This window comes from Crinia signifera, chromosome 1 (genome assembly GCF_055691185.1).
Source record: "Crinia signifera chromosome 1, ASM5569118v1, whole genome shotgun sequence".
NCBI classification, from domain to species: domain Eukaryota; kingdom Metazoa; phylum Chordata; class Amphibia; order Anura; family Myobatrachidae; genus Crinia; species Crinia signifera.
Genome location: NC_139217.1, coordinates 475,589,046 through 475,613,244, shown reverse-complemented (window position 1 = coordinate 475,613,244; position 24,199 = coordinate 475,589,046). Strand labels below are relative to the sequence as shown.

Here is a 24,199-nt window from a genome sequence, read left to right as displayed (position 1 = left end):
TGTCTGGGAGCTTAGTGTCAGGATGGCTGTCTGGGAGAATAGCGTCAGGCCCTCAGGATTGCTGTCTGGGAGCATAGCGTCTGGCCCTCGGGATTGCTGTCTGGGAGCATAGTGTCTGGATGGCTGTGTGTGAGCATAGCGTCAGGCCCTCAGAATTGCTGTCTGGGAGCATAGTGTCAGGATTGCTGTCTGGGAGCATAGCGTCAGGCCCTCAGGATTGCTGTCTGGGAGCATAGCGTCAGGCCCTCGGGATTGCTGTCTGGGAGCATAGTGTCAGGATGGCTGTCTGGGAGCATAGCGTCAGGCCCTCAGGATTGCTGTCTGGGAGCATAGTGTCAGGATGGCTGTCTGGGAGCAAAGTGTCAGGATGGCTGTCTGGGAGCATAGTGTCAGGATGGCTGTCTGGGAGCATAGTGTCAGGATGGCTGTCTGGGAGCATAGCGTCAGGATGGCTGTCTGGGAGCATAGCATCAGGATGGCTGTCTGGGAGCATAGCATCAGGATGGCTGTCTGGGAGCATAGCGTCAGGATGGCTGTCTGGGAGCATAGCGTCAGGATGGCTGTCTGGGAGCATAGCGTCAGGATGGCTGTCTGGGAGCATAGCATCAGGATGGCTGTCTGGGAGCATAGTGTCAGGTCCTCAGGATTGCTGTCTGGGAGCATAGTGTCAGGATTGCTGTCTGGGAGCATAGCGTCAGGATGGCTGTCTGGGAGCATAGCGTCAGGATGGCTGTCTGGGAGCATAGCGTCAGGATGGCTGTCTGGGAGCATAGCGTCAGGATGGCTGTCTGGGAGCATAGCGTCAGGATGGCTGTCTGGGAGCATAGCGTCAGGATGGCTGTCTGGGAGCATAGCGTCAGGATGGCTGTCTGGGAGCATAGCATCAGGATGGCTGTCTGGGAGCATAGTGTCAGGTCCTCAGGATTGCTGTCTGGGAGCATAGTGTCAGGATTGCTGTCTGGGAGCATAGCGTCAGGATGGCTGTCTGGGAGCATAGCGTCAGGATGGCTGTCTGGGAGCATAGCGTCAGGATGGCTGTCTGGGAGCATAGCGTCAGGATGGCTGTCTGGGAGCATAGCGTCAGGATGGCTGTCTGGGAGCATAGCGTCAGGATGGCTGTCTGGGAGCATAGCGTCAGGATGGCTGTCTGGGAGCATAGCGTCAGGATGGCTGTCTGGGAGCATAGCGTCAGGATGGCTGTCTGGGAGCATAGCGTCAGGATGGCTGTCTGGGAGCATAGCGTCAGGATGGCTGTCTGGGAGCATAGCGTCAGGATGGCTGTCTGGGAGCATAGCGTCAGGATGGCTGTCTGGGAGCATAGCGTCAGGATGGCTGTCTGGGAGCATAGCATCAGGATGGCTGTCTGGGAGCATAGCGTCAGGATGGCTGTCTGGGAGCATAGCGTCAGGATGGCTGTCTGGGAGCATAGCGTCAGGATGGCTGTCTGGGAGCATAGCGTCAGGATGGCTGTCTGGGAGCATAGCGTCAGGATGGCTGTCTGGGAGCATAGCGTCAGGATGGCTGTCTGGGAGCATAGCGGCAGGATGGCTGTCTGGGAGCATAGCGGCAGGATGGCTGTCTGGGAGCATAGCGGCAGGATGGCTGTCTGGGAGCATAGCGGCAGGATGGCTGTCTGGGAGCATAGCGGCAGGATGGCTGTCTGGGAGCATAGCGGCAGGATGGCTGTCTGGGAGCATAGCGGCAGGATTGCTGTCAGGGAGCTTAGTGTCAGGATGGCTGTCTGGGAGCATAGCGTCAGGCCCTCAGGATTGCTGTCTGGGAGCTTAGTGTTAGGATGGCTGTCTGGGAGCATAGCATCAGGCCCTCAGGATTGCTGTCTGGGAGCATAGTGTCAGGATGGCTGTCTGGGAGCATAGTGTCAGGATGGCTGTCTGGGAGCATAGTGTCAGGATGGCTGTCTGGGAGCATAGCATCAGGATGGCTGTCTGGGAGCATAGCATCAGGATGGCTGTCTGGGAGCATAGCATCAGGATGGCTGTCTGGGAGCATAGTGTGAGGATGGTATCTGGGAGCATAGTGTGAGGATGGCTGTCTGGGAGCATAGCATCAGGATGGCTGTCTGGGAGCATAGCGTCAGGCCCTCAGGATGGCTGTCTGGGAGCATAGCATCAGGATGGCTGTCTGGGAGCCTAGTGTCAGGATGGCTGTCTGGGAGCCTAGTGTCAGGATGGCTGTCTGGGAGCCTAGTGTCAGGATGGCTGTCTGGGAGCCTAGTGTCAGGATGGCTGTCTGGGAGCATAGCATCAGGATGGCTGTCTGGGAGCATAGCGTCAGGCCCTCAGGATTGCTGTCTGGGAGCCTAGTGTCAGGATGGCTGTCTGGGAGCCTAGTGTCAGGATGGCTGTCTGGGAGCATAGTGTGAGGATGGCTGTCTGGGAGCATAGCATCAGGATTGCTGTCTGGGAGCTTAGTGTCAGGATGGCTGTCTGGGAGCATAGCATCAGGCCCTCAGGATTGCTGTCTGGGAGCATAGCGTCAGGCCCTCAGGATTGCTGTCTGGGAGCATAGTGTCAGGATTGCTGTCTGGGAGCATAGCGTCAGGCCCTCAGGATTGCTGTCTGGAAGCATAGCGTCAGGCCCTCGGGATTGCTGTCTGGGAGCATAGTGTCAGGATGGCTGTCTGGGAGCATAGCGTCAGGCCCTCAGGATTGCTGTCTGGGAGCATAGTGTCAGGATTGCTGTCTGGGAGCATAGCGTCAGGCCCTCAGGATGGCTGTCTGGGAGCATAGTGTCAGGATGGCTGTCTGGGAGCATAATGTCAGGATGGCTGTCTGGGAGCATAGTGTCAGGCCCTCAGGATTGCTGTCTGGGAGCATAGTGTCAGGATGGCTGTCTGGGAGCATAGCATCAGGATGGCTGTCTGGGAGCATAGTATCAGGATGGCTGTCTGGGAGCATAGTGTGAGGATGGCTGTCTAGGGGCATAGCATCAGGATGACTGTCTGGGAGCATAGCGGCAGGATGGCTGTCTGGGAGCATAGCATCAGGATGGCTGTCTGGGAGCATAGTGTGAGGATGGCTGTCTGGGAGCATAGTGGCAGGATGGCTGTCTGGGAGCATAGCATCAGGATGGCTGTCTGGGAGCATAGCATCAGGATGGCTGTCTGGGAGCATAGCGTCAGGATTGCTGTCTGGGAGCATAGTGTCAGGATGGCTGTCTGGGAGCATAGCATCAGGATGGCTGTCTGGGAGCATAGTGTGAGGATGGCTGTCTAGGAGCATAGTGTCAGCCATCCGGATGCTATGCTCCCAGACAGCAATCCTGACACTATGCTCCTAGACAGCCATCCTCACACTATGCTTCCAGACAGCCATCCTGATGCTATGCTCCCAGACAGCCATCCTGACACTATGCTCCCAGACAGCCATCCTGACGCTATGCTCCCAGACAGCCATCCTGACGCTATGCTCCCAGACAGCCATCCTGATGCTATGCTCCCAGACAGCCATCCTGATGCTATGCTCCCAGACAGCAATCCTGTCTGAGAGCATAGCGTCAGGATGGCTGTCTGGGAGCATAGCATCAGGATGGCTGTCTGGGAGCATAGCATCAGGATGGCTGTCTGGGAGCATAGCATCATAATGGCTGTCTGGGAGCATAGCATCAGGATGGCTGTCTAGGAGCATAGCGTCAGGCCCTCTGGATTGCTGTCTGGGAGCATAGCATCAGGATGGCTGTCTGGGAGCATAGTGTCAGGATGGCTGTCTGGGAGCATAGTGTCAGGATGGCTGTCTGTGAGCATAGCATCAGGATGGCTGTCTGGGAGCATAGCGTCAGGCCCACAGGATTGCTGTCTGGGAGCATAGCATCAGGATGGCTGTCTCGGAGCATAGCATCAGGATGGCTGTCTGGGAGCATAGTGTGAGGATGGCTGTCTGGGAGCATAGTGTGAGGATGGCTGTCTGGGAGCATAGTGTGAGGATGGCTGTCTGGGAGCATAGTGGCAGGATGGCTGTCTGGGAGCATAGCATCAGGATGGCTGTCTGGGAGCATAGCATCAGGATGGCTGTCTGGGAGCATAGCGTCAGGATGGCTGTCTGGGAGCATAGCGTCAGGATGGCTGTCTGGGAGCATAGCGTCAGGATGGCTGTCTGGGAGCATAGCGTCAGGATGGCTGTCTGGGAGCATAGCGTCAGGATTGCTGTCTGGGAGCATAGCGTCAGGCCCTCAGGATTGCTGTCTGGAAGCATAGCGTCAGGCCCTCGGGATTGCTGTCTGGGAGCATAGTGTCAGGATGGCTGTCTGGGAGCATAGCGTCAGGCCCTCAGGATTGCTGTCTGGGAGCATAGTGTCAGGATTGCTGTCTGGGAGCATAGCGTCAGGCCCTCAGGATGGCTGTCTGGGAGCATAGTGTCAGGATGGCTGTCTGGGAGCATAATGTCAGGATGGCTGTCTGGGAGCATAGTGTCAGGCCCTCAGGATTGCTGTCTGGGAGCATAGTGTCAGGATGGCTGTCTGGGAGCATAGCATCAGGATGGCTGTCTGGGAGCATAGTATCAGGATGGCTGTCTGGGAGCATAGTGTGAGGATGGCTGTCTAGGGGCATAGCATCAGGATGACTGTCTGGGAGCATAGCGGCAGGATGGCTGTCTGGGAGCATAGCATCAGGATGGCTGTCTGGGAGCATAGTGTGAGGATGGCTGTCTGGGAGCATAGTGTGAGGATGGCTGTCTGGGAGCATAGTGTGAGGATGGCTGTCTGGGAGCATAGTGGCAGGATGGCTGTCTGGGAGCATAGCATCAGGATGGCTGTCTGGGAGCATAGCATCAGGATGGCTGTCTGGGAGCATAGCATCAGGATGGCTGTCTGGGAGCATAGCGTCAGGATTGCTGTCTGGGAGCATAGTGTCAGGATGGCTGTCTGGGAGCATAGCATCAGGATGGCTGTCTGGGAGCATAGTGTGAGGATGGCTGTCTAGGAGCATAGTGTCAGCCATCCGGATGCTATGCTCCCAGACAGCAATCCTGACACTATGCTCCTAGACAGCCATCCTCACACTATGCTTCCAGACAGCCATCCTGATGCTATGCTCCCAGACAGCCATCCTGACACTATGCTCCCAGACAGCCATCCTGACACTATGCTCCCAGACAGCCATCCTGATGCTATGCTCCCAGACAGCCATCCTGATGCTATGCTCCCAGACAGCCATCCTGATGCTATGCTCCCAGACAGCAATCCTGTCTGGGAGCATAGCGTCAGGATGGCTGTCTGGGAGCATAGCATCAGGATGGCTGTCTGGGAGCATAGCATCATAATGGCTGTCTGGGAGCATAGCATCAGGATGGCTGTCTAGGAGCATAGCGTCAGGCCCTCAGGATTGCTGTCTGGGAGCATAGCATCAGGATGGCTGTCTGGGAGCATAGTGTCAGGATGGCTGTCTGGGAGCATAGTGTCAGGATGGCTGTCTGTGAGCATAGCATCAGGATGGCTGTCTGGGAGCATAGCGTCAGGCCCACAGGATTGCTGTCTGGGAGCATAGTGTCAGGATTGCTGTCTGGGAGCATAGCATCAGGATGGCTGTCTCGGAGCATAGCATCAGGATGGCTGTCTGGGAGCATAGTGTGAGGATGGCTGTCTGGGAGCATAGTGTGAGGATGGCTGTCTGGGAGCATAGTGTGAGGATGGCTGTCTGGGAGCATAGTGGCAGGATGGCTGTCTGGGAGCATAGCATCAGGATGGCTGTCTGGGAGCATAGCATCAGGATGGCTGTCTGGGAGCATAGCGTCAGGATGGCTGTCTGGGAGCATAGCGTCAGGATGGCTGTCTGGGAGCATAGCGTCAGGATGGCTGTCTGGGAGCATAGCGTCAGGATGGCTGTCTGGGAGCATAGCGTCAGGATTGCTGTCTGGGAGCATAGTGTCAGGATGGCTGTCTGGGAGCATAGCATCAGGATGGCTGTCTGGGAGCATAGTGTCAGGCCCTCAGGATGGCTGTCTGGGAGCATAGTGTCAGGCCCTCAGGATGGCTGTCTGGGAGCATAGTGTCAGGATGGCTGTCTGGGAGCATAGTGTCAGGATGGCTGTCTGGGAGCATAGTGTCAGGATGGCTGTCTGGGAGCATAGCGTCAGGCCCTCAGGATTGCTGTCTGGGAGCATAGTGTCAGGATTGCTGTCTGGGAGCATAGTGTCAGGCCCTCAGGATGGCTGTCTGGGAGCATAGTGTCAGGATTGCTGTCTGGGAGCATAGTGTCAGGATTGCTGTCTGGGAGCATAGTGTCAGGATGGCTGTCTGGGAGCTTAGTGTCAGGATTGCTGTCTGGGAGCATAGTGTCAGGATGGCTGTCTGGGAGCATAGTGTCAGGATGGCTGTCTGGGAGCATAGTGTCAGGATAGCTGTCTGGGAGCATAGTGTCAGGATTGCTGTCTGGGAGCATAGTGTCAGGATGGCTGTCTGGGAGCATAGCATCAGGATGGCTGTCTGGGAGCATAGCGTCAGGCCCTCAGGATTGCTGTCTGGGAGCTTAGCATCAGGATGGCTGTGTGGGAGCATAGCGTCAGGATTGCTGTCTGGGATCATTGTGTGAGGATGTTCTGCTTCCTAACCTAGACTGTTCTGATTGCTGAGACCCATCGCAGTGACACTTTGCTGACAGCTTATTAATGTGGAATGTAGCGCAGGGAATTAATTGGAATGATAATATATTGTCACCTGTTTCCTGGATACGCGCACTGATGAATCCATTACTATGTGACAGAAGGAGACGATACCTTTGTGCATGTTACCCTGCAGACTGTCCGTCCTGGTATTCTATTTCCTGAGTGTATAATCCAGGCCAGAGCTTGTGCATGTGGAATAATGCAGATTATCTCACAATACGCCACGTCCTCTGTCCATCTGTCACCTTGCTCGCACCGCTGAGCAGCCATCCCCCTTTCCCAGCGTGACTCTCTGCACTATCCCCGGACATGCAGCCGATGTAACATAACTTATCAGTGTAATGAGCCCGATTCTGTGTGTACATGAATAGCGTCGCATGGTAACACAATTAGGCTATCACTGCCAGTATGGGCCATGTCATTGTGGTACTACATACCCAGCAGGCACAAGAGGGGGCTACGCATCCATCCTGTAGGGCAGGGGTGGGGAACCTCAGGCCCTGGGGCCGTATGCGGCCCCCGTAGCCGGTTTGAGTGGCCCTCCCACCCTTTACCGGGAGTCAAGTACAGGGGAATTCTCGCAAGAAGTTGGTAGTTCTTGCGAGATTCCTCTTAATTAACAGCAGCCGGAGACTGTCAGTCCTATTCAGTGGCAGCCGCCAGAGCGTGAAATGGCTGCAGCAGGACAATTTGTAAGAGAAATTTTTACATATGGCCCCCCAAGGATTTTTTTCCCCATACAAACGGCCCTTGGCACAAAAAAGGTTCCTCACCCCTGCTGTAGGGTAACAGGAACATCCGTGTTCCTGACGTGTCCTGTGATGTTCCGCCACAGGTTTTGCAGTTGTGGCAGCAAATCGTGGTTGATGGAGGAGTCACACGGCTTGTCTGGTTCTTATACAGCCTGATATATGTTTAACATTTGTATAAATAATACAACTGTAGTGTGTCATATGTGTGTCTTCTGATTGTGTCACCTGTAGTGTGTCTTCTGATTGTCACCTGTAGTGTCACATGTTTGTCTGATTGTGTCCCCTGTAGTGTGTCATAGTGTGTCACATGTGTGTCTTCTGATTGTGTCCCCCCTGTAGTGTGTCACATGTGTGTCTTCTGATTGTGTCCCCAGTAGTGTCATCTGTGTGTGTCTTCTGATTGTATCCCCTGTAGTGTGTAGTGTAGTGTGTCCCCTGCAGTGTGTCTTTTGATTGTGGGACCTGTAGTGTGTCACGCGTGCCTTCTGATTGTGTCACCTGATTGTGTCCCCTGTTGTGTCACCTGATTGTGTCCCCTGTAGTGTCATATGTGTGTGTCTTCTGATTGTGTGATCTGTAGTGTCATATGTGTGTGTCTTCTGATTGTGTGACCTGTAGTGTAATATGTGTGTGTCTTTTGATTGTGTGACCTGTAGTGTCACGTGTGTGCCTTCTGATTGTGTCCCCCGTAGTGTCACATGTGTGTACCTTCTGATTGTGTCCCCTGTAGTGCGTCCCACGTTTGTCCCCTGTAGTGTCACATGTGTGTGTGTCTTTTGATTGTGTCGCCTGTAGTGTCTTGTGTGTGTGTCTTCTGATTGTGTCCCCTGTAGTGTCCCCTGTAGTGTGCCTTCTGATTGTATCCCCAGTAGTGTCACATGTGTGTGTGCCTTCTGATTGTGTCCCCTGTAGTGTCACGTGTGTGTGTGTCCTCTGATTGTGTCTCCTATAGTGTGTCTTCTGATTGTATCACCTGTAGTGTCACGTGTGTGTGTGTGTCCTGTAGTGTGTCTTCTGTTTGTGTCCCCTGTAGTGTCATGTGTGTGTCTTTCTGATTGTATCCCCTGTAGTGTGTCCCCTGATTGTATCCACTGTAGGGTCACCTGTAGTGTGTCTTCTGATTGTATCCTCTGTAGTGTCACATGTGTGTGTCCCCTGTAGTGTCACATGTGTGTGTCCCCTGTAGTGTGTCCCCTGTAGTAGTGTCACGTGTGTGTGTGTGTGTGTGTCTTCTGTTTGTGTCCCCTGTAGTGTCACATGTGTGTGTCCCCTGTAGTGTGTCCCCTGTAGTGTCACGTGTGTGTCTTCTGATTGTATCCCCTGTAGTGTCACATGTGTGTGTCCCCTGTAGTGTGTCCCCTGTAGTGTCACGTGTGTGTGTGTCTTCTGTTTGTGTCCCCTGTAGTGTGTCCCCTGTAGTGTCACGTGTGTGTGTGTCTTCTGTGTGTGTCCCCTGTAGTGTCACGTGTATGTGTCCCCCTGTAGTGTGTCCCCTGTAGTGTCACGTGTGTGTGTCTTCTGATTGTATCACCTGTAGTGTCACGTGTGTGTGTTCTGTAGTGTGTCTTCTGTTTGTGTCCCCTGTAGTGTCACGTGTGTGTCCTTCTGATTGTATCCCCTGTAGTGTCACATGTGTGTGTCCCCTGTAGTGTGTCCCCTGTAGTGTCAAGTGTGTGTCTTCTGTTTGTGTCCCCTGTAGTGTGTAGTAAGCACCAGCGTCCCGCACTCACTCTGCGTTTCCTCCCCTCTCAGGTGCACGTCTATGACTTGTCTGTGAATAAGTATGAGGCTCTCTGTCAGCAGGCCATTGTGGCTAAGAAGAAAACCAAACTGACTCACATTGAGTTCAATCCTGTGTACCCAGTAATTAACGTTGGAGATGATCGTGGACATGTGACGTGCCTGAAGCTGTCTCCGAACCTGCGCAAAATGCCAAAGGTACGTTCTGAGCTCACTATACCTGTGTGTAATGTACTTCTGTACTACCCGCTGCTAGGTCTCCTTCCTCCCGGGCTGTGTGTAATGTACTTCTGTACTACCCGCTGCTAGGTCTCCTTCCTCCCGGGCTGTGTGTAATGTACTTCTGTACTACCCGCTGCTAGGCCTCCTTCCTCCCGGGCTGTGTGCGATGTACCTGTGTGCTACCCGCTGCTAGACCTCCTTCCTCCCGGGCTGTGTGTGATGTACCTGTGTACTACCCGCTGCTAGGTCTCCTTCCTCCCGGGCTGTGTGTAATGTACCTGTGTGCTACCCGCTGCTAGACCTCCTTCCTCCCGGGCTGTGTGCGATGTACCTGTGTCCTACCCGCTGCTAGGCCTCCTTCCTCCCGGGCTGTATGTAATGTACTTCTGTACTACCCGCTGCTAGGCCTCCTTCCTCCCGGGCTGTATGTAATGTACTTCTGTACTACCCGCTGCTAGGCCTCCTTCCCCCCGGGCTGTGTGCGATGTACCTGTGTACTACCCGCTGCTAGGCCTCCTTCCCCCCGGGCTGTGTGCGATGTACCTGTGTACTACCCGCTGCTAGACCTCCTTCCTCCCGGGCTGTGTGTCATGTACCTGTGTACTACCCGCTGCTAGACCTCCTTCCTCCCGGGCTGTGTGTAATGTACCTGTGTACTACCCGCTGCTAGGCCTCCTTCCTCCCGGGCTGTGTGTCATGTACTTCTGTACTACCCGCTGCTAGGCCTCCTTCCTCCCGGGCTGTGTGTAATGTACTTCTGTACTACCCGCTGCTAGGCCTCCTTCCTCCCGGGCTGTGTGTCATGTACCTGTGTACTACCCGCTGCTAGACCTCCTTCCTCCCGGGCTGTGTGTGATGTACCTGTGTACTACCCGCTGCTAGACCTCCTTCCTCCCGGGCTGTGTGTAATGTACCTGTGTACTACCCGCTGCTAGGCCTCCTTCCCCCCGGGCTGTGTGCGATGTACCTGTGTACTACCCGCTGCTAGGCCTCCTTCCTCCCGGGCTGTGTGCGATGTACCTGTGTACTACCCGCTGCTAGGCCTCCTTCCTCCCGGGCTGTGTGCGATGTACCTGTGTACTACCCGCTGCTAGGCCTCCTTCCTCCCGGGCTGTGTGCGATGTACCTGTGTACTACCCGCTGCTAGGCCTCCTTCCTCCCGGGCTGTATGTAATGTACTTCTGTACTACCCGCTGCTAGGCCTCCTTCCTCCCGGGCTGTATGTAATGTACCTGTGTACTACCCGCTGCTAGGTCTCCTTCCTCCCGGCCTGTGTGTGATGTACCTGTGTACTACCCGCTGCTAGACCTCCTTCCTCCCGGGCTGTGTGTGATGTACCTGTGTACTACCCGCTGCTAGGCCTCCTTCCTCCCGGCCTGTGTGCGATGTACCTGTGTACTACCCGCTGCTAGGCCTCCTTCCTCCCGGGCTGTGTGTGATGTACCTGTGTACTACCCGCTGCTAGGCCTCCTTCCTCCCGGGCTGTGTGTGATGTACTTCTGTACTACCCGCTGCTAGGCCTCCTTCCTCCAGGGCTGTATGTAATGTACCTGTGTCCTACCCGCTGCTAGGCCTCCTTTCTCCCGGACTGTGTGTAATGTACCTGTGTACTACCCGCTGCTAGGCCTCCTTCCTCCCGGGCTGTGTGTCATGTACCTGTGTACTACCCGCTGCTAGGCCTCCTTCCTCCCGGGCTGTGTGCAATGTACCTGTGTACTACCTGCTGCTAGGCCTCCTTCCTCCCGGGCTGTGTGTGATGTACCTGTGTCCTACCCGCTGCTAGGCCTCCTTCCTCCCGGGCTGTGTGTGATGTACCTGTGTACTACCGGCTGCTAGGCCTCCTTCCTCCCGGGCTGTGTACAATGTACTTATGTACTACCCACTGCTAGGCCTCCTTCCTCCTGGGCTGTATGTAATGTACCTGTGTACTACCTGCTGCTAGGCCTCCATCCTCCCGGGCTGTGTTTAATGTACCTGTGTACTACCCGCTGCTAGGCCTCCTTCCTCCCGGCCTGTGTGTGATGTACCTGTGTGCTACCCGCTGCTAGGCCTCCTTCCTCCCGGGCTGTGTGTGATGTACCTGTGTACTACCCGCTGCTAGGCCTCCTTCCTCCCGGGCTGTGTGTAATGTACCTGTGTACTACCCGCTGCTAGGCCTACTTCCTCCCGGCCTGTGTGTAATGTACCTTTGTACTACCCGCTGCTAGGCCTCCTTCCTCCCGGGCTGTGTGTGATGTACCTGTGTACTACCCGCTGCTAGGCCTCCTTCCTCCTGGGCTGTGTGTAATGTACCTGTGTACTACCCGCTGCTAGGCCTCCTTCCTCCCGGGCTGTGTGTAATGTACCTGTGTACTACCCGCTGCTAGGCCTCCTTCCTCCCGGGCTGTGTGTGATGTACCTGTGTACTACCCGCTGCTAGGCCTCCTTCCTCCCGGGCTGTGTGTGATGTACTTCTGTACTACCCGCTGCTAGGCCTCCTTCCTCCCGGGCTGTGTGCGATGTACCTGTGTACTACCCGCTGCTAGGCCTCCTTCCTCCCGGGCTGTATGTAATGTACCTGTGTACTACCCACTGCTAGGCCTCCTTCCTCCCAGGCTGTGTGTAATGTACTTCTGTACTACCCGCTGCTAGGCCTCCTTCCTCCTGGGCTGTGTGTAATGTACCTGTGTACTACCCGCTGCTAGGCCTCCTTCCTCCCGGGCTGTGTGTAATGTACCTGTGTACTACCCGCTGCTAGGCCTCCTTCCTCCCGGGCTGTGTGTAATGTACCTGTGTACTACCCGCTGCTAGGCCTCCTTCCTCCCGGGCTGTGTGTAATGTACCTGTGTACTACCCGCTGCTAGGCCTCCTTCCTCCCGGGCTGTGTGTGATGTACCTGTGTACTACCCGCTGCTAGGCCTCCTTCCTCCCGGGCTGTGTGTGATGTACTTCTGTACTACCCGCTGCTAGGCCTCCTTCCTCCCGGGCTGTGTGCGATGTACCTGTGTACTACCCGCTGCTAGGCCTCCTTCCTCCCGGGCTGTATGTAATGTACCTGTGTACTACCCACTGCTAGGCCTCCTTCCTCCCAGGCTGTGTGTAATGTACTTCTGTACTACCCGCTGCTAGGCCTCCTTCCTCCCGGGCTGTGTGTAATGTACCTGTGTACTACCCGCTGCTAGGCCTCCTTCCTCCCGGGCTGTGTGCGATGTACTTCTGTACTACCCGCTGCTAGGCCTCCTTCCTCCAGGGCTGTATGTAATGTACCTGTGTCCTACCCGCTGCTAGGCCTCCTTTCTCCCGGGCTGTGTGTAATGTACCTGTGTACTACCCGCTGCTAGGCCTCCTTCCTCCCGGGCTGTGTGCAATGTACCTGTGTACTACCTGCTGCTAGGCCTCCTTCCTCCCGGGCTGTGTGTGATGTACCTGTGTCCTACCCGCTGCTAGGCCTCCTTCCTCCCGGGCTGTGTGTGATATACCTGTGTACTACCCGCTGCTAGGCCTCCTTCCTCCCGGGCTGTATGTAATGTACCTGTGTACTACCCACTGCTAGGCCTCCTTCCTCCCAGGCTGTGTGCGATGTACCTGTGTACTACCCGCTGCTAGGCCTCCTTCCTCCCGGGCTGTGTGCGATGTACCTGTGTACTACCCGCTGCTAGGCCTCCTTCCTCCCGGGCTGTGTGCGATGTACCTGTGTACTACCCGCTGCTAGGCCTCCTTCCTCCCGGGCTGTGTGTAATGTACTTCTGTACTACCCGCTGCTAGGCCTCCTTCCTCCCGGGCTGTGTGTAATGTACCTGTGTACTACCCGCTGCTAGGCCTCCTTCCTCCCGGCCTGTGTGTAATGTACCTGTGTACTACCCGCTGCTAGGCCTCCTTCCTCCCGGGCTGTGTGCGATGTACCTGTGTACAACCCGCTGCTAGGCCTCCTTCCTCCCGGGCTGTGTGTGATGTACCTGTGTACTACCCGCTGCTAGGCCTCCTTCCTCCCGGCCTGTGTGTAATGTACCTGTGTACTACCCGCTGCTAGGCCTCCTTCCTCCCGGGCTGTGTGCGATGTACCTGTGTACTACCCGCTGCTAGGCCTCCTTCCTCCCGGGCTGTGTGTAATGTACTTCTGTACTACCCGCTGCTAGGCCTCCTTCCTCCAGGGCTGTATGTAATGTACCTGTGTCCTACCCGCTGCTAGGCCTCCTTTCTCCCGGGCTGTGTGTAATGTACCTGTGTACTACCCGCTGCTAGGCCTCCTTCCTCCCGGGCTGTGTGTCATGTACCTGTGTACTACCCGCTGCTAGGCCTCCTTCCTCCCGGGCTGTATGTAATGTACCTGTGTACTACCCACTGCTAGGCCTCCTTCCTCCCGGGCTGTGTGCAATGTACCTGTGTACTACCTGCTGCTAGGCCTCCTTCCTCCCGGGCTGTGTGTGATGTACCTGTGTCCTACCCGCTGCTAGGCCTCCTTCCTCCCGGGCTGTGTGTGATGTACCTGTGTACTACCGGCTGCTAGGCCTCCTTCCTCCCGGGCTGTGTACAATGTACTTATGTACTACCCACTGCTAGGCCTCCTTCCTCCCGGGCTGTGTGCAATGTACTTATTTACTACCCACTGCTAGGCCTCCTTCCTCCCGGGCTGTGTGAGATGTACCTGTGTACTACCCGCTGCTAGGTCTCCTTCCTCCCGGGCTGTGTGTGATGTACCTGTGTACTACCCGCTGCTAGGTCTCCTTCCTCCCGGGCTGTGTGTGATGTACCTGTGTACTACCCGCTGCTAGGCCTCCTTCCTCCTGGGCTGTGTGTAATGTACCTGTGTACTACCCGCTGCTAGGCCTCCTTCCTCCCGGCCTGTGTGTAATGTACCTGTGTACTACCCGCTGCTAGGCCTCCTTCCTCCCGGGCTGTGTGTAATGTACTTCTGTACTACCCGCTGCTAGGCCTCCATCCCCCCGGGCTGTGTGTGATGTACCTGTGTACTACCCGCTGCTAGGCCTCCTTCCTCCCGGCCTGTGTGTAATGTACCTGTGTACTACCCGCTGCTAGGCCTCCTTCCTCCCGGCCTGTGTGTAATGTACCTGTGTACTACCCGCTGCTAGGTCTCCTTCCTCCCGGGCTGTGTGTAATGTACCTGTGTACTACCCGCTGCTAGGCCTCCTTCCTCCCGGCCTGTGTGTAATGTACCTGTGTACTACCCGCTGCTAGGCCTCCTTCCTCCCGGGCTGTGTGTAATGTACTTCTGTACTACCCGCTGCTAGGCCTCCTTCCTCCCGGCCTGTGTGTAATGTACCTGTGTACTACCCGCTGCTAGGCCTCCTTCCTCCCGGCCTGTGTGTAATGTACCTGTGTACTACCCGCTGCTAGGTCTCCTTCCTCCCAGGCTGTGTGTAATGTACCTGTGTACTTCCCGCTGCTAGGCCTCCTTCCTCCCGGGCTGTGTGCGATGTACCTGTGTACTACCCGCTGCTAGGCCTCCTTCCTCCCGGGCTGTGTGAGATGTACCTGTGTACTACCCGCTGCTAGGCCTCCTTCCTCCCGGGCTGTGTGTAATGTACCTGTGTACTACCCGCTGCTAGGCCTCCTTCCTCCCGGGCTGTGTGTGATGTACCTGTGTACTACCCGCTGCTAGGCCTCCTTCCTCCTGGGCTGTGTGCGATGTACCTGTGTACTACCCGCTGCTAGGCCTCCTTCCTCCCGGGCTGTGTGCAATGTACCTGTGTACTACCCGCTGCTAGGCCTCCTTCCTCCTGGGCTGTGTGCGATGTACCTGTGTACTACCCGCTGCTAGGCCTCCTTCCTCCCGGGCTGTGTGCAATGTACTTATTTACTACCCACTGCTAGGCCTCCTTCCTCCCGGGCTGTGTGTGATGTACCTGTGTACTACCCGCTGCTAGGCCTCCTTCCTCCCGGGCTGTGTGTAATGTACCTGTGTACTACCCGCTGCTAGGCCTACTTCCTCCCGGCCTGTGTGTAATGTACCTTTGTACTACCCGCTGCTAGGCCTCCTTCCTCCCGGGCTGTGTGTGATGTACCTGTGTACTACCCGCTGCTAGGCCTCCTTCCTCCTGGGCTGTGTGTAATGTACCTGTGTACTACCCGCTGCTAGGCCTCCTTCCCCCCGGCCTGTGTGTAATGTACCTTTGTACTACCCGCTGCTAGGCCTCCTTCCTCCCGGGCTGTGTGTGATGTACCTGTGTACTACCCGCTGCTAGGCCTCCTTCCTCCTGGGCTGTGTGTAATGTACCTGTGTACTACCCGCTGCTAGGCCTCCTTCCTCCCGGGCTGTGTGTAATGTACCTGTGTACTACCCGCTGCTAGGCCTCCTTCCTCCCGGGCTGTGTGTGATGTACCTGTGTACTACCCGCTGCTAGGCCTCCTTCCTCCCGGGCTGTGTGCGATGTACCTGTGTACTACCCGCTGCTAGGCCTCCTTCCTCCCGGGCTGTATGTAATGTACCTGTGTACTACCCACTGCTAGGCCTCCTTCCTCCCAGGCTGTGTGTAATGTACTTCTGTACTACCCGCTGCTAGGCCTCCTTCCTCCCGGGCTGTGTGTAATGTACCTGTGTACTACCCGCTGCTAGGCCTCCTTCCTCCCGGGCTGTGTGCGATGTACTTCTGTACTACCCGCTGCTAGGCCTCCTTCCTCCAGGGCTGTATGTAATGTACCTGTGTCCTACCCGCTGCTAGGCCTCCTTTCTCCCGGGCTGTGTGTAATGTACCTGTGTACTACCCGCTGCTAGGCCTCCTTCCTCCCGGGCTGTGTGCAATGTACCTGTGTACTACCTGCTGCTAGGCCTCCTTCCTCCCGGGCTGTGTGTGATGTACCTGTGTCCTACCCGCTGCTAGGCCTCCTTCCTCCCGGGCTGTGTGTGATATACCTGTGTACTACCCGCTGCTAGGCCTCCTTCCTCCCGGGCTGTATGTAATGTACCTGTGTACTACCCACTGCTAGGCCTCCTTCCTCCCAGGCTGTGTGCGATGTACCTGTGTACTACCCGCTGCTAGGCCTCCTTCCTCCCGGGCTGTGTGCGATGTACCTGTGTACTACCCGCTGCTAGGCCTCCTTCCTCCCGGGCTGTGTGCGATGTACCTGTGTACTACCCGCTGCTAGGCCTCCTTCCTCCCGGGCTGTGTGTAATGTACTTCTGTACTACCCGCTGCTAGGCCTCCTTCCTCCCGGGCTGTGTGTAATGTACCTGTGTACTACCCGCTGCTAGGCCTCCTTCCTCCCGGCCTGTGTGTCATGTACCTGTGTACTACCCGCTGCTAGGCCTCCTTCCTCCCGGGCTGTGTGCGATGTACCTGTGTACAACCCGCTGCTAGGCCTCCTTCCTCCCGGGCTGTGTGTGATGTACCTGTGTACTACCCGCTGCTAGGCCTCCTTCCTCCCGGCCTGTGTGTAATGTACCTGTGTACTACCCGCTGCTAGGCCTCCTTCCTCCCGGGCTGTGTGCGATGTACCTGTGTACTACCCGCTGCTAGGCCTCCTTCCTCCCGGGCTGTGTGTAATGTACTTCTGTACTACCCGCTGCTAGGCCTCCTTCCTCCAGGGCTGTATGTAATGTACCTGTGTCCTACCCGCTGCTAGGCCTCCTTTCTCCCGGGCTGTGTGTAATGTACCTGTGTACTACCTGCTGCTAGGCCTCCTTCCTCCCGGGCTGTGTGTCATGTACCTGTGTACTACCCGCTGCTAGGCCTCCTTCCTCCCGGGCTGTGTGCAATGTACCTGTGTACTACCTGCTGCTAGGCCTCCTTCCTCCCGGGCTGTGTGTGATGTACCTGTGTCCTACCCGCTGCTAGGCCTCCTTCCTCCCGGGCTGTGTGTGATGTACCTGTGTACTACCGGCTGCTAGGCCTCCTTCCTCCCGGGCTGTGTACAATGTACTTATGTACTACCCACTGCTAGGCCTCCTTCCTCCCGGGCTGTGTGCAATGTACTTATTTACTACCCACTGCTAGGCCTCCTTCCTCCCGGGCTGTGTGAGATGTACCTGTGTACTACCCGCTGCTAGGTCTCCTTCCTCCCGGGCTGTGTGTGATGTACCTGTGTACTACCCGCTGCTAGGTCTCCTTCCTCCCGGGCTGTGTGTGATGTACCTGTGTACTACCCGCTGCTAGGCCTCCTTCCTCCTGGGCTGTGTGTAATGTACCTGTGTACTACCCGCTGCTAGGCCTCCTTCCTCCCGGCCTGTGTGTAATGTACCTGTGTACTACCCGCTGCTAGGCCTCCTTCCTCCCGGGCTGTGTGTAATGTACTTCTGTACTACCCGCTGCTAGGCCTCCATCCCCCCGGGCTGTGTGTGATGTACCTGTGTACTACCCGCTGCTAGGCCTCCTTCCTCCCGGCCTGTGTGTAATGTACCTGTGTACTACCCGCTGCTAGGCCTCCTTCCTCCCGGCCTGTGTGTAATGTACCTGTGTACTACCCGCTGCTAGGTCTCCTTCCTCCCGGGCTGTGTGTAATGTACCTGTGTACTACCCGCTGCTAGGCCTCCTTCCTCCCGGCCTGTGTGTAATGTACCTGTGTACTACCCGCTGCTAGGCCTCCTTCCTCCCGGGCTGTGTGTAATGTACTTCTGTACTACCCGCTGCTAGGCCTCCTTCCTCCCGGCCTGTGTGTAATGTACCTGTGTACTACCCGCTGCTAGGCCTCCTTCCTCCCGGCCTGTGTGTAATGTACCTGTGTACTACCCGCTGCTAGGTCTCCTTCCTCCCAGGCTGTGTGTAATGTACCTGTGTACTACCCGCTGCTAGGCCTCCTTCCTCCCGGGCTGTGTGCGATGTACCTGTGTACTACCCGCTGCTAGGCCTCCTTCCTCCCGGGCTGTGTGAGATGTACCTGTGTACTACCCGCTGCTAGGCCTCCTTCCTCCCGGGCTGTGTGTAATGTACCTGTGTACTACCCGCTGCTAGGCCTCCTTCCTCCCGGGCTGTGTGTGATGTACCTGTGTACTACCCGCTGCTAGGCCTCCTTCCTCCTGGGCTGTGTGCGATGTACCTGTGTACTACCCGCTGCTAGGCCTCCTTCCTCCCGGGCTGTGTGCGATGTACCTGTGTACTACCCGCTGCTAGGCCTCCTTCCTCCTGGGCTGTGTGCGATGTACCTGTGTACTACCCGCTGCTAGGCCTCCTTCCTCCCGGGCTGTGTGCAATGTACTTATTTACTACCCACTGCTAGGCCTCCTTCCTCCCGGGCTGTGTGTGATGTACCTGTGTACTACCCGCTGCTAGGCCTCCTTCCTCCCGGGCTGTGTGTAATGTACCTGTGTACTACCCGCTGCTAGGCCTACTTCCTCCCGGCCTGTGTGTAATGTACCTTTGTACTACCCGCTGCTAGGCCTCCTTCCTCCCGGGCTGTGTGTGATGTACCTGTGTACTACCCGCTGCTAGGCCTCCTTCCTCCCGGGCTGTGTGTGATGTACTTCTGTACTACCCGCTGCTAGGCCTCCTTCCTCCCGGGCTGTGTGCGATGTACCTGTGTACTACCCGCTGCTAGGCCTCCTTCCTCCCGGGCTGTATGTAATGTACCTGTGTACTACCCGCTGCTAGGCCTCCTTCCTCCCGGGCTGTGTGTAATGTACCTGTGTACTACCCGCTGCTAGGCCTCCTTCCTCCCGGGCTGTGTGCGATGTACTTCTGTACTACCCGCTGCTAGGCCTCCTTCCTCCAGGGCTGTATGTAATGTACCTGTGTCCTACCCGCTGCTAGGCCTCCTTTCTCCCGGGCTGTGTGTAATGTACCTGTGTACTACCCGCTGCTAGGCCTCCTTCCTCCCGGGCTGTGTGCAATGTACCTGTGTACTACCTGCTGCTAGGCCTCCTTCCTCCCGGGCTGTGTGTGATGTACCTGTGTCCTACCCGCTGCTAGGCCTCCTTCCTCCTGGGCTGTGTGTGATATACCTGTGTACTACCCGCTGCTAGGCCTCCTTCCTCCCGGGCTGTATGTAATGTACCTGTGTACTACCCACTGCTAGGCCTCCTTCCTCCCAGGCTGTGTGCGATGTACCTGTGTACTACCCGCTGCTAGGCCTCCTTCCTCCCGGGCTGTGTGCGATGTACCTGTGTACTACCCGCTGCTAGGCCTCCTTCCTCCCGGGCTGTGTGCGATGTACCTGTGTACTACCCGCTGCTAGGCCTCCTTCCTCCCGGGCTGTGTGTAATGTACTTCTGTACTACCCGCTGCTAGGCCTCCTTCCTCCCGGGCTGTGTGTAATGTACCTGTGTACTACCCGCTGCTAGGCCTCCTTCCTCCCGGCCTGTGTGTAATGTACCTGTGTACTACCCGCTGCTAGGCCTCCTTCCTCCCGGGCTGTGTGCGATGTACCTGTGTACAACCCGCTGCTAGGCCTCCTTCCTCCCGGGCTGTGTGTGATGTACCTGTGTACTACCCGCTGCTAGGCCTCCTTCCTCCCGGCCTGTGTGTAATGTACCTGTGTACTACCCGCTGCTAGGCCTCCTTCCTCCCGGGCTGTGTGCGATGTACCTGTGTACTACCCGCTGCTAGGCCTCCTTCCTCCCGGGCTGTGTGTAATGTACTTCTGTACTACCCGCTGCTAGGCCTCCTTCCTCCAGGGCTGTATGTAATGTACCTGTGTCCTACCCGCTGCTAGGCCTCCTTTCTCCCGGGCTGTGTGTAATGTACCTGTGTACTACCCGCTGCTAGGCCTCCTTCCTCCCGGGCTGTGTGTCATGTACCTGTGTACTACCCGCTGCTAGGCCTCCTTCCTCCCGGGCTGTGTGCAATGTACCTGTGTACTACCTGCTGCTAGGCCTCCTTCCTCCCGGGCTGTGTGTGATGTACCTGTGTCCTACCCGCTGCTAGGCCTCCTTCCTCCCGGGCTGTGTGTGATGTACCTGTGTACTACCGGCTGCTAGGCCTCCTTCCTCCCGGGCTGTGTACAATGTACTTATGTACTACCCACTGCTAGGCCTCCTTCCTCCCGGGCTGTGTGCAATGTACTTATTTACTACCCACTGCTAGGCCTCCTTCCTCCCGGGCTGTGTGAGATGTACCTGTGTACTACCCGCTGCTAGGTCTCCTTCCTCCCGGGCTGTGTGTGATGTACCTGTGTACTACCCGCTGCTAGGTCTCCTTCCTCCCGGGCTGTGTGTGATGTACCTGTGTACTACCCGCTGCTAGGCCTCCTTCCTCCTGGGCTGTGTGTAATGTACCTGTGTACTACCCGCTGCTAGGCCTCCTTCCTCCCGGCCTGTGTGTAATGTACCTGTGTACTACCCGCTGCTAGGCCTCCTTCCTCCCGGGCTGTGTGTAATGTACTTCTGTACTACCCGCTGCTAGGCCTCCATCCCCCCGGGCTGTGTGTGATGTACCTGTGTACTACCCGCTGCTAGGCCTCCTTCCTCCCGGCCTGTGTGTAATGTACCTGTGTACTACCCGCTGCTAGGCCTCCTTCCTCCCGGCCTGTGTGTAATGTACCTGTGTACTACCCGCTGCTAGGTCTCCTTCCTCCCGGGCTGTGTGTAATGTACCTGTGTACTACCCGCTGCTAGGCCTCCTTCCTCCCGGCCTGTGTGTAATGTACCTGTGTACTACCCGCTGCTAGGCCTCCTTCCTCCCGGGCTGTGTGTAATGTACTTCTGTACTACCCGCTGCTAGGCCTCCTTCCTCCCGGCCTGTGTGTAATGTACCTGTGTACTACCCGCTGCTAGGCCTCCTTCCTCCCGGCCTGTGTGTAATGTACCTGTGTACTACCCGCTGCTAGGTCTCCTTCCTCCCAGGCTGTGTGTAATGTACCTGTGTACTACCCGCTGCTAGGCCTCCTTCCTCCCGGGCTGTGTGCGATGTACCTGTGTACTACCCGCTGCTAGGCCTCCTTCCTCCCGGGCTGTGTGAGATGTACCTGTGTACTACCCGCTGCTAGGCCTCCTTCCTCCCGGGCTGTGTGTAATGTACCTGTGTACTACCCGCTGCTAGGCCTCCTTCCTCCCGGGCTGTGTGTGATGTACCTGTGTACTACCCGCTGCTAGGCCTCCTTCCTCCTGGGCTGTGTGCGATGTACCTGTGTACTACCCGCTGCTAGGCCTCCTTCCTCCCGGGCTGTGTGCAATGTACCTGTGTACTACCCGCTGCTAGGCCTCCTTCCTCCTGGGCTGTGTGCGATGTACCTGTGTACTACCCGCTGCTAGGCCTCCTTCCTCCCGGGCTGTGTGCAATGTACTTATTTACTACCCACTGCTAGGCCTCCTTCCTCCCGGGCTGTGTGAGATGTACCTGTGTACTACCCGCTGCTAGGCCTCCTTCCTCCCGGGCTGTGTGTAATGTACCTGTGTACTACCCGCTGCTAGGCCTCCTTCCTCCCGGGCTGTGTGTGATGTACCTGTGTACTACCCGCTGCTAGGCCTCCTTCCTCCTGGGCTGTGTGTAATGTACCTGTGTACTACCCGCTGCTAGGCCTCCTTCCTCCCGGGCTGTGTGCGATGTACCTGTGTACTACCCGCTGCTAGGCCTCCTTCCTCCTGGGCTGTGTGTAATGTACCTGTGTACTACCCGCTGCTAGGCCTCCTTCCTCCCGGGCTGTGTGTGATGTACCTGTGTACTACCCGCTGCTAGGCCTCCTTCCTCCTGGGCTGTGTGTAATGTACATGTGAGTCCTCCCCTGTCATCCGTGAATAGGCGATGTGCGCATGGGCACGTCTATTGTTGCAGCCAGAGCAGCAGGGGGTATAGCCGGCAGCTCACGGAGCTACTGGGCGTGACCCCACAGTGGCGATAATGGGGCGTGACAGACGCTAGAGGTAAAGAAGCACCTCTAGCGTCTGTCTCCTTCACAGTGGCGGACATTTTTGGAGGACTCTGTGTGGACGGAGACTCTGCACCCCTGCAGAGCAGCCCCATCTCCATCCATTTATTGGTACCCACCAGCCCGACCTCCCCTTCCCTGCCTCCCATGTTAACTATGTTAAAAATCGGTACTTATGTATTATATGGGCTCCCATGTTAAATGCACCCCATTTTCTCTTTCAATGGTCCTGGTGACACAGCTCAACACTGGGATGTAGGAGGGTCCGAAGGAGCCAGGCACCTATCCTAAAGCTTTAGAGGGTAGGCTCCTCCCCTACTGCATCCCTGGACTCTTCAGTTCGTGTTAGGTGCCCACTGGAGTGGGTGCTATTCTAAAGGGCTGCAGGAGCAGCCGAAGAATTAGAGTAGTTAGGGAATTTTTATTGTTTTATTAACTTTCACCCTAGCTAGGTAGGCACAGTGTGAGGATTCTCATAGTGAATCCTCACACTGCTAGCGCAGCAGGAGCTGACAGAAGCGCGTCCTGTCAGCTCACTGTGCACAGGGGAGACTCTGTCTGGTCTCCCTGTGCAGCGCTTACAGCCTCTTCTAAGAGGCTGCCTGGGCTCCGGAGTATCCTGAAACCGGCTCCACATTTAGGTGGGGATCATGGGGGACAGGCGCTCCGTGATGGCGGCGGCCATTTTATGCGGAGCTTACACGCTGAGCTCCTATATGAGAGGACAGCAGCGTTGTGACAGGCATGTTCCAAGTGATCCCCAGTCGAGGGGGAGACACTGGAACTAGGAAATCCTACCTAAGGAGCGGCTGGCTGGTGGTGGTTGGCGCCAAGAGGTCACGGACCCCGCAGCAGCAGGGACTAGTGGTCTCTTCCTTCACTCTGACTTTGGCGCCTTTCAGAACGCTTGCAGCGGAGCTGAGCTGGCTTACTGATCCTGGCAGAGTGACTTGGATTTCCTGGGCATCGCTTCCCCGCAGTTGAAACCTACAGACAGATAAGTGACTGGGTGCATTGACTCTGTATAAACGCTTGTACATTGTTTGCACTGTGTATACTGATAGATATACATTTATCACTTGCATCATGTCTGAGCATCAGGCTGTGGTTTTGGGGGAGGGAGCTCTTAGTGCACTGAGCGCGTGCAATGTTTGCACACAAAAGTTTGTCCCTGAGCAGATGGCCAAGGGGGGCTTATGTATTACTTGCGCTGATGTGAGACCCATGGGCAGTGAACCCCATAGGGCAGAGCAGATGGAACCTGCGTGGGCCAGGGCCCTAGGCAGGTCAGTAAACGCTTTGGTGCAGCTTCTGGACAGGCAGAGTGATGGGCTGGTAGAATCACAGAGACCTATGCCATCATCTCAGCAGTCGTCTGGCTCCTTACCTCTTACCCAGGCAGATCCTGCGCTGATTCAGGTGATGCAGGATACTGCTAAGGGGATCAACAGGTTCAGTGAAATACTGGACAAAATGGATGATGTTGCAGGGACCCCTAAAAGGTCTTATGCTATGCCTACTGTGGTAGATGAGGAGGAGGGAGCGTATACTGACATCCCCTGGGATCAGGGTGATGATTTTGAAGAGACCTCTGCGGCTGGTATAGAGGATCTTATTGTGGCTGTGAAGCAGGCTTTAAAACTGTCTGTGGAGGATAAGACTCCTGTGAAAGGTGTTTTTAAGCGACAGCGGAAGGAGGCTGTTACTTTTCCTTCAGATGAGGGGTTACAGGAATTGTTAGAAGGGGCTTGGAAAACCCCTGATAAGAGGCTGCAAATGCCTAAGCGATTCCTTAGTCTGTACCCCATGCCAGAGTCTCATGCTGAGCTCTGGGAAAAGGTCCCAGTTGTGGACGCTTCAGTGGCACGTTTGTCCAAGGCTACTGTGTTACCAGTACAGGGCGGTGCAGCTTTCAAAGATTCTGTGGATAAAAAGCTGGAGGGTAACCTCAAGGCTATCTTTGAAGGGGTGGGGTTTACCTTACGGCCCCTTATTGCTTCAGCCTGGGTCTCTAAGGCCATGATAGAGTGATAGAGTGGGCTGGTGAATTATGCACCATGCTGCAGGCTGACCCTGGTGCATTGCTGCTGGCAGAGAAAATTAAGGCTGCTGCAGAATATGCAGTGGAAGCAG

The 24,199-nt window shown here is 56.3% G+C and overlaps 1 protein-coding gene across 1 annotated transcript in view; it reads left to right on the top strand.

Annotated features, from left to right (window-relative positions):
• Window positions 1–24,199, top strand: part of DNAI1 (dynein axonemal intermediate chain 1) — a 292,217-nt gene that overhangs the window by 195,677 nt on the left and 72,341 nt on the right. Inside the window, exon 20 of the mRNA XM_083155454.1 lies at window positions 9,125–9,310. Coding sequence (XP_083011580.1) covers window positions 9,125–9,310 — 186 coding nt within the window. The remainder of the gene's footprint in view (window positions 1–9,124; window positions 9,311–24,199) is intronic.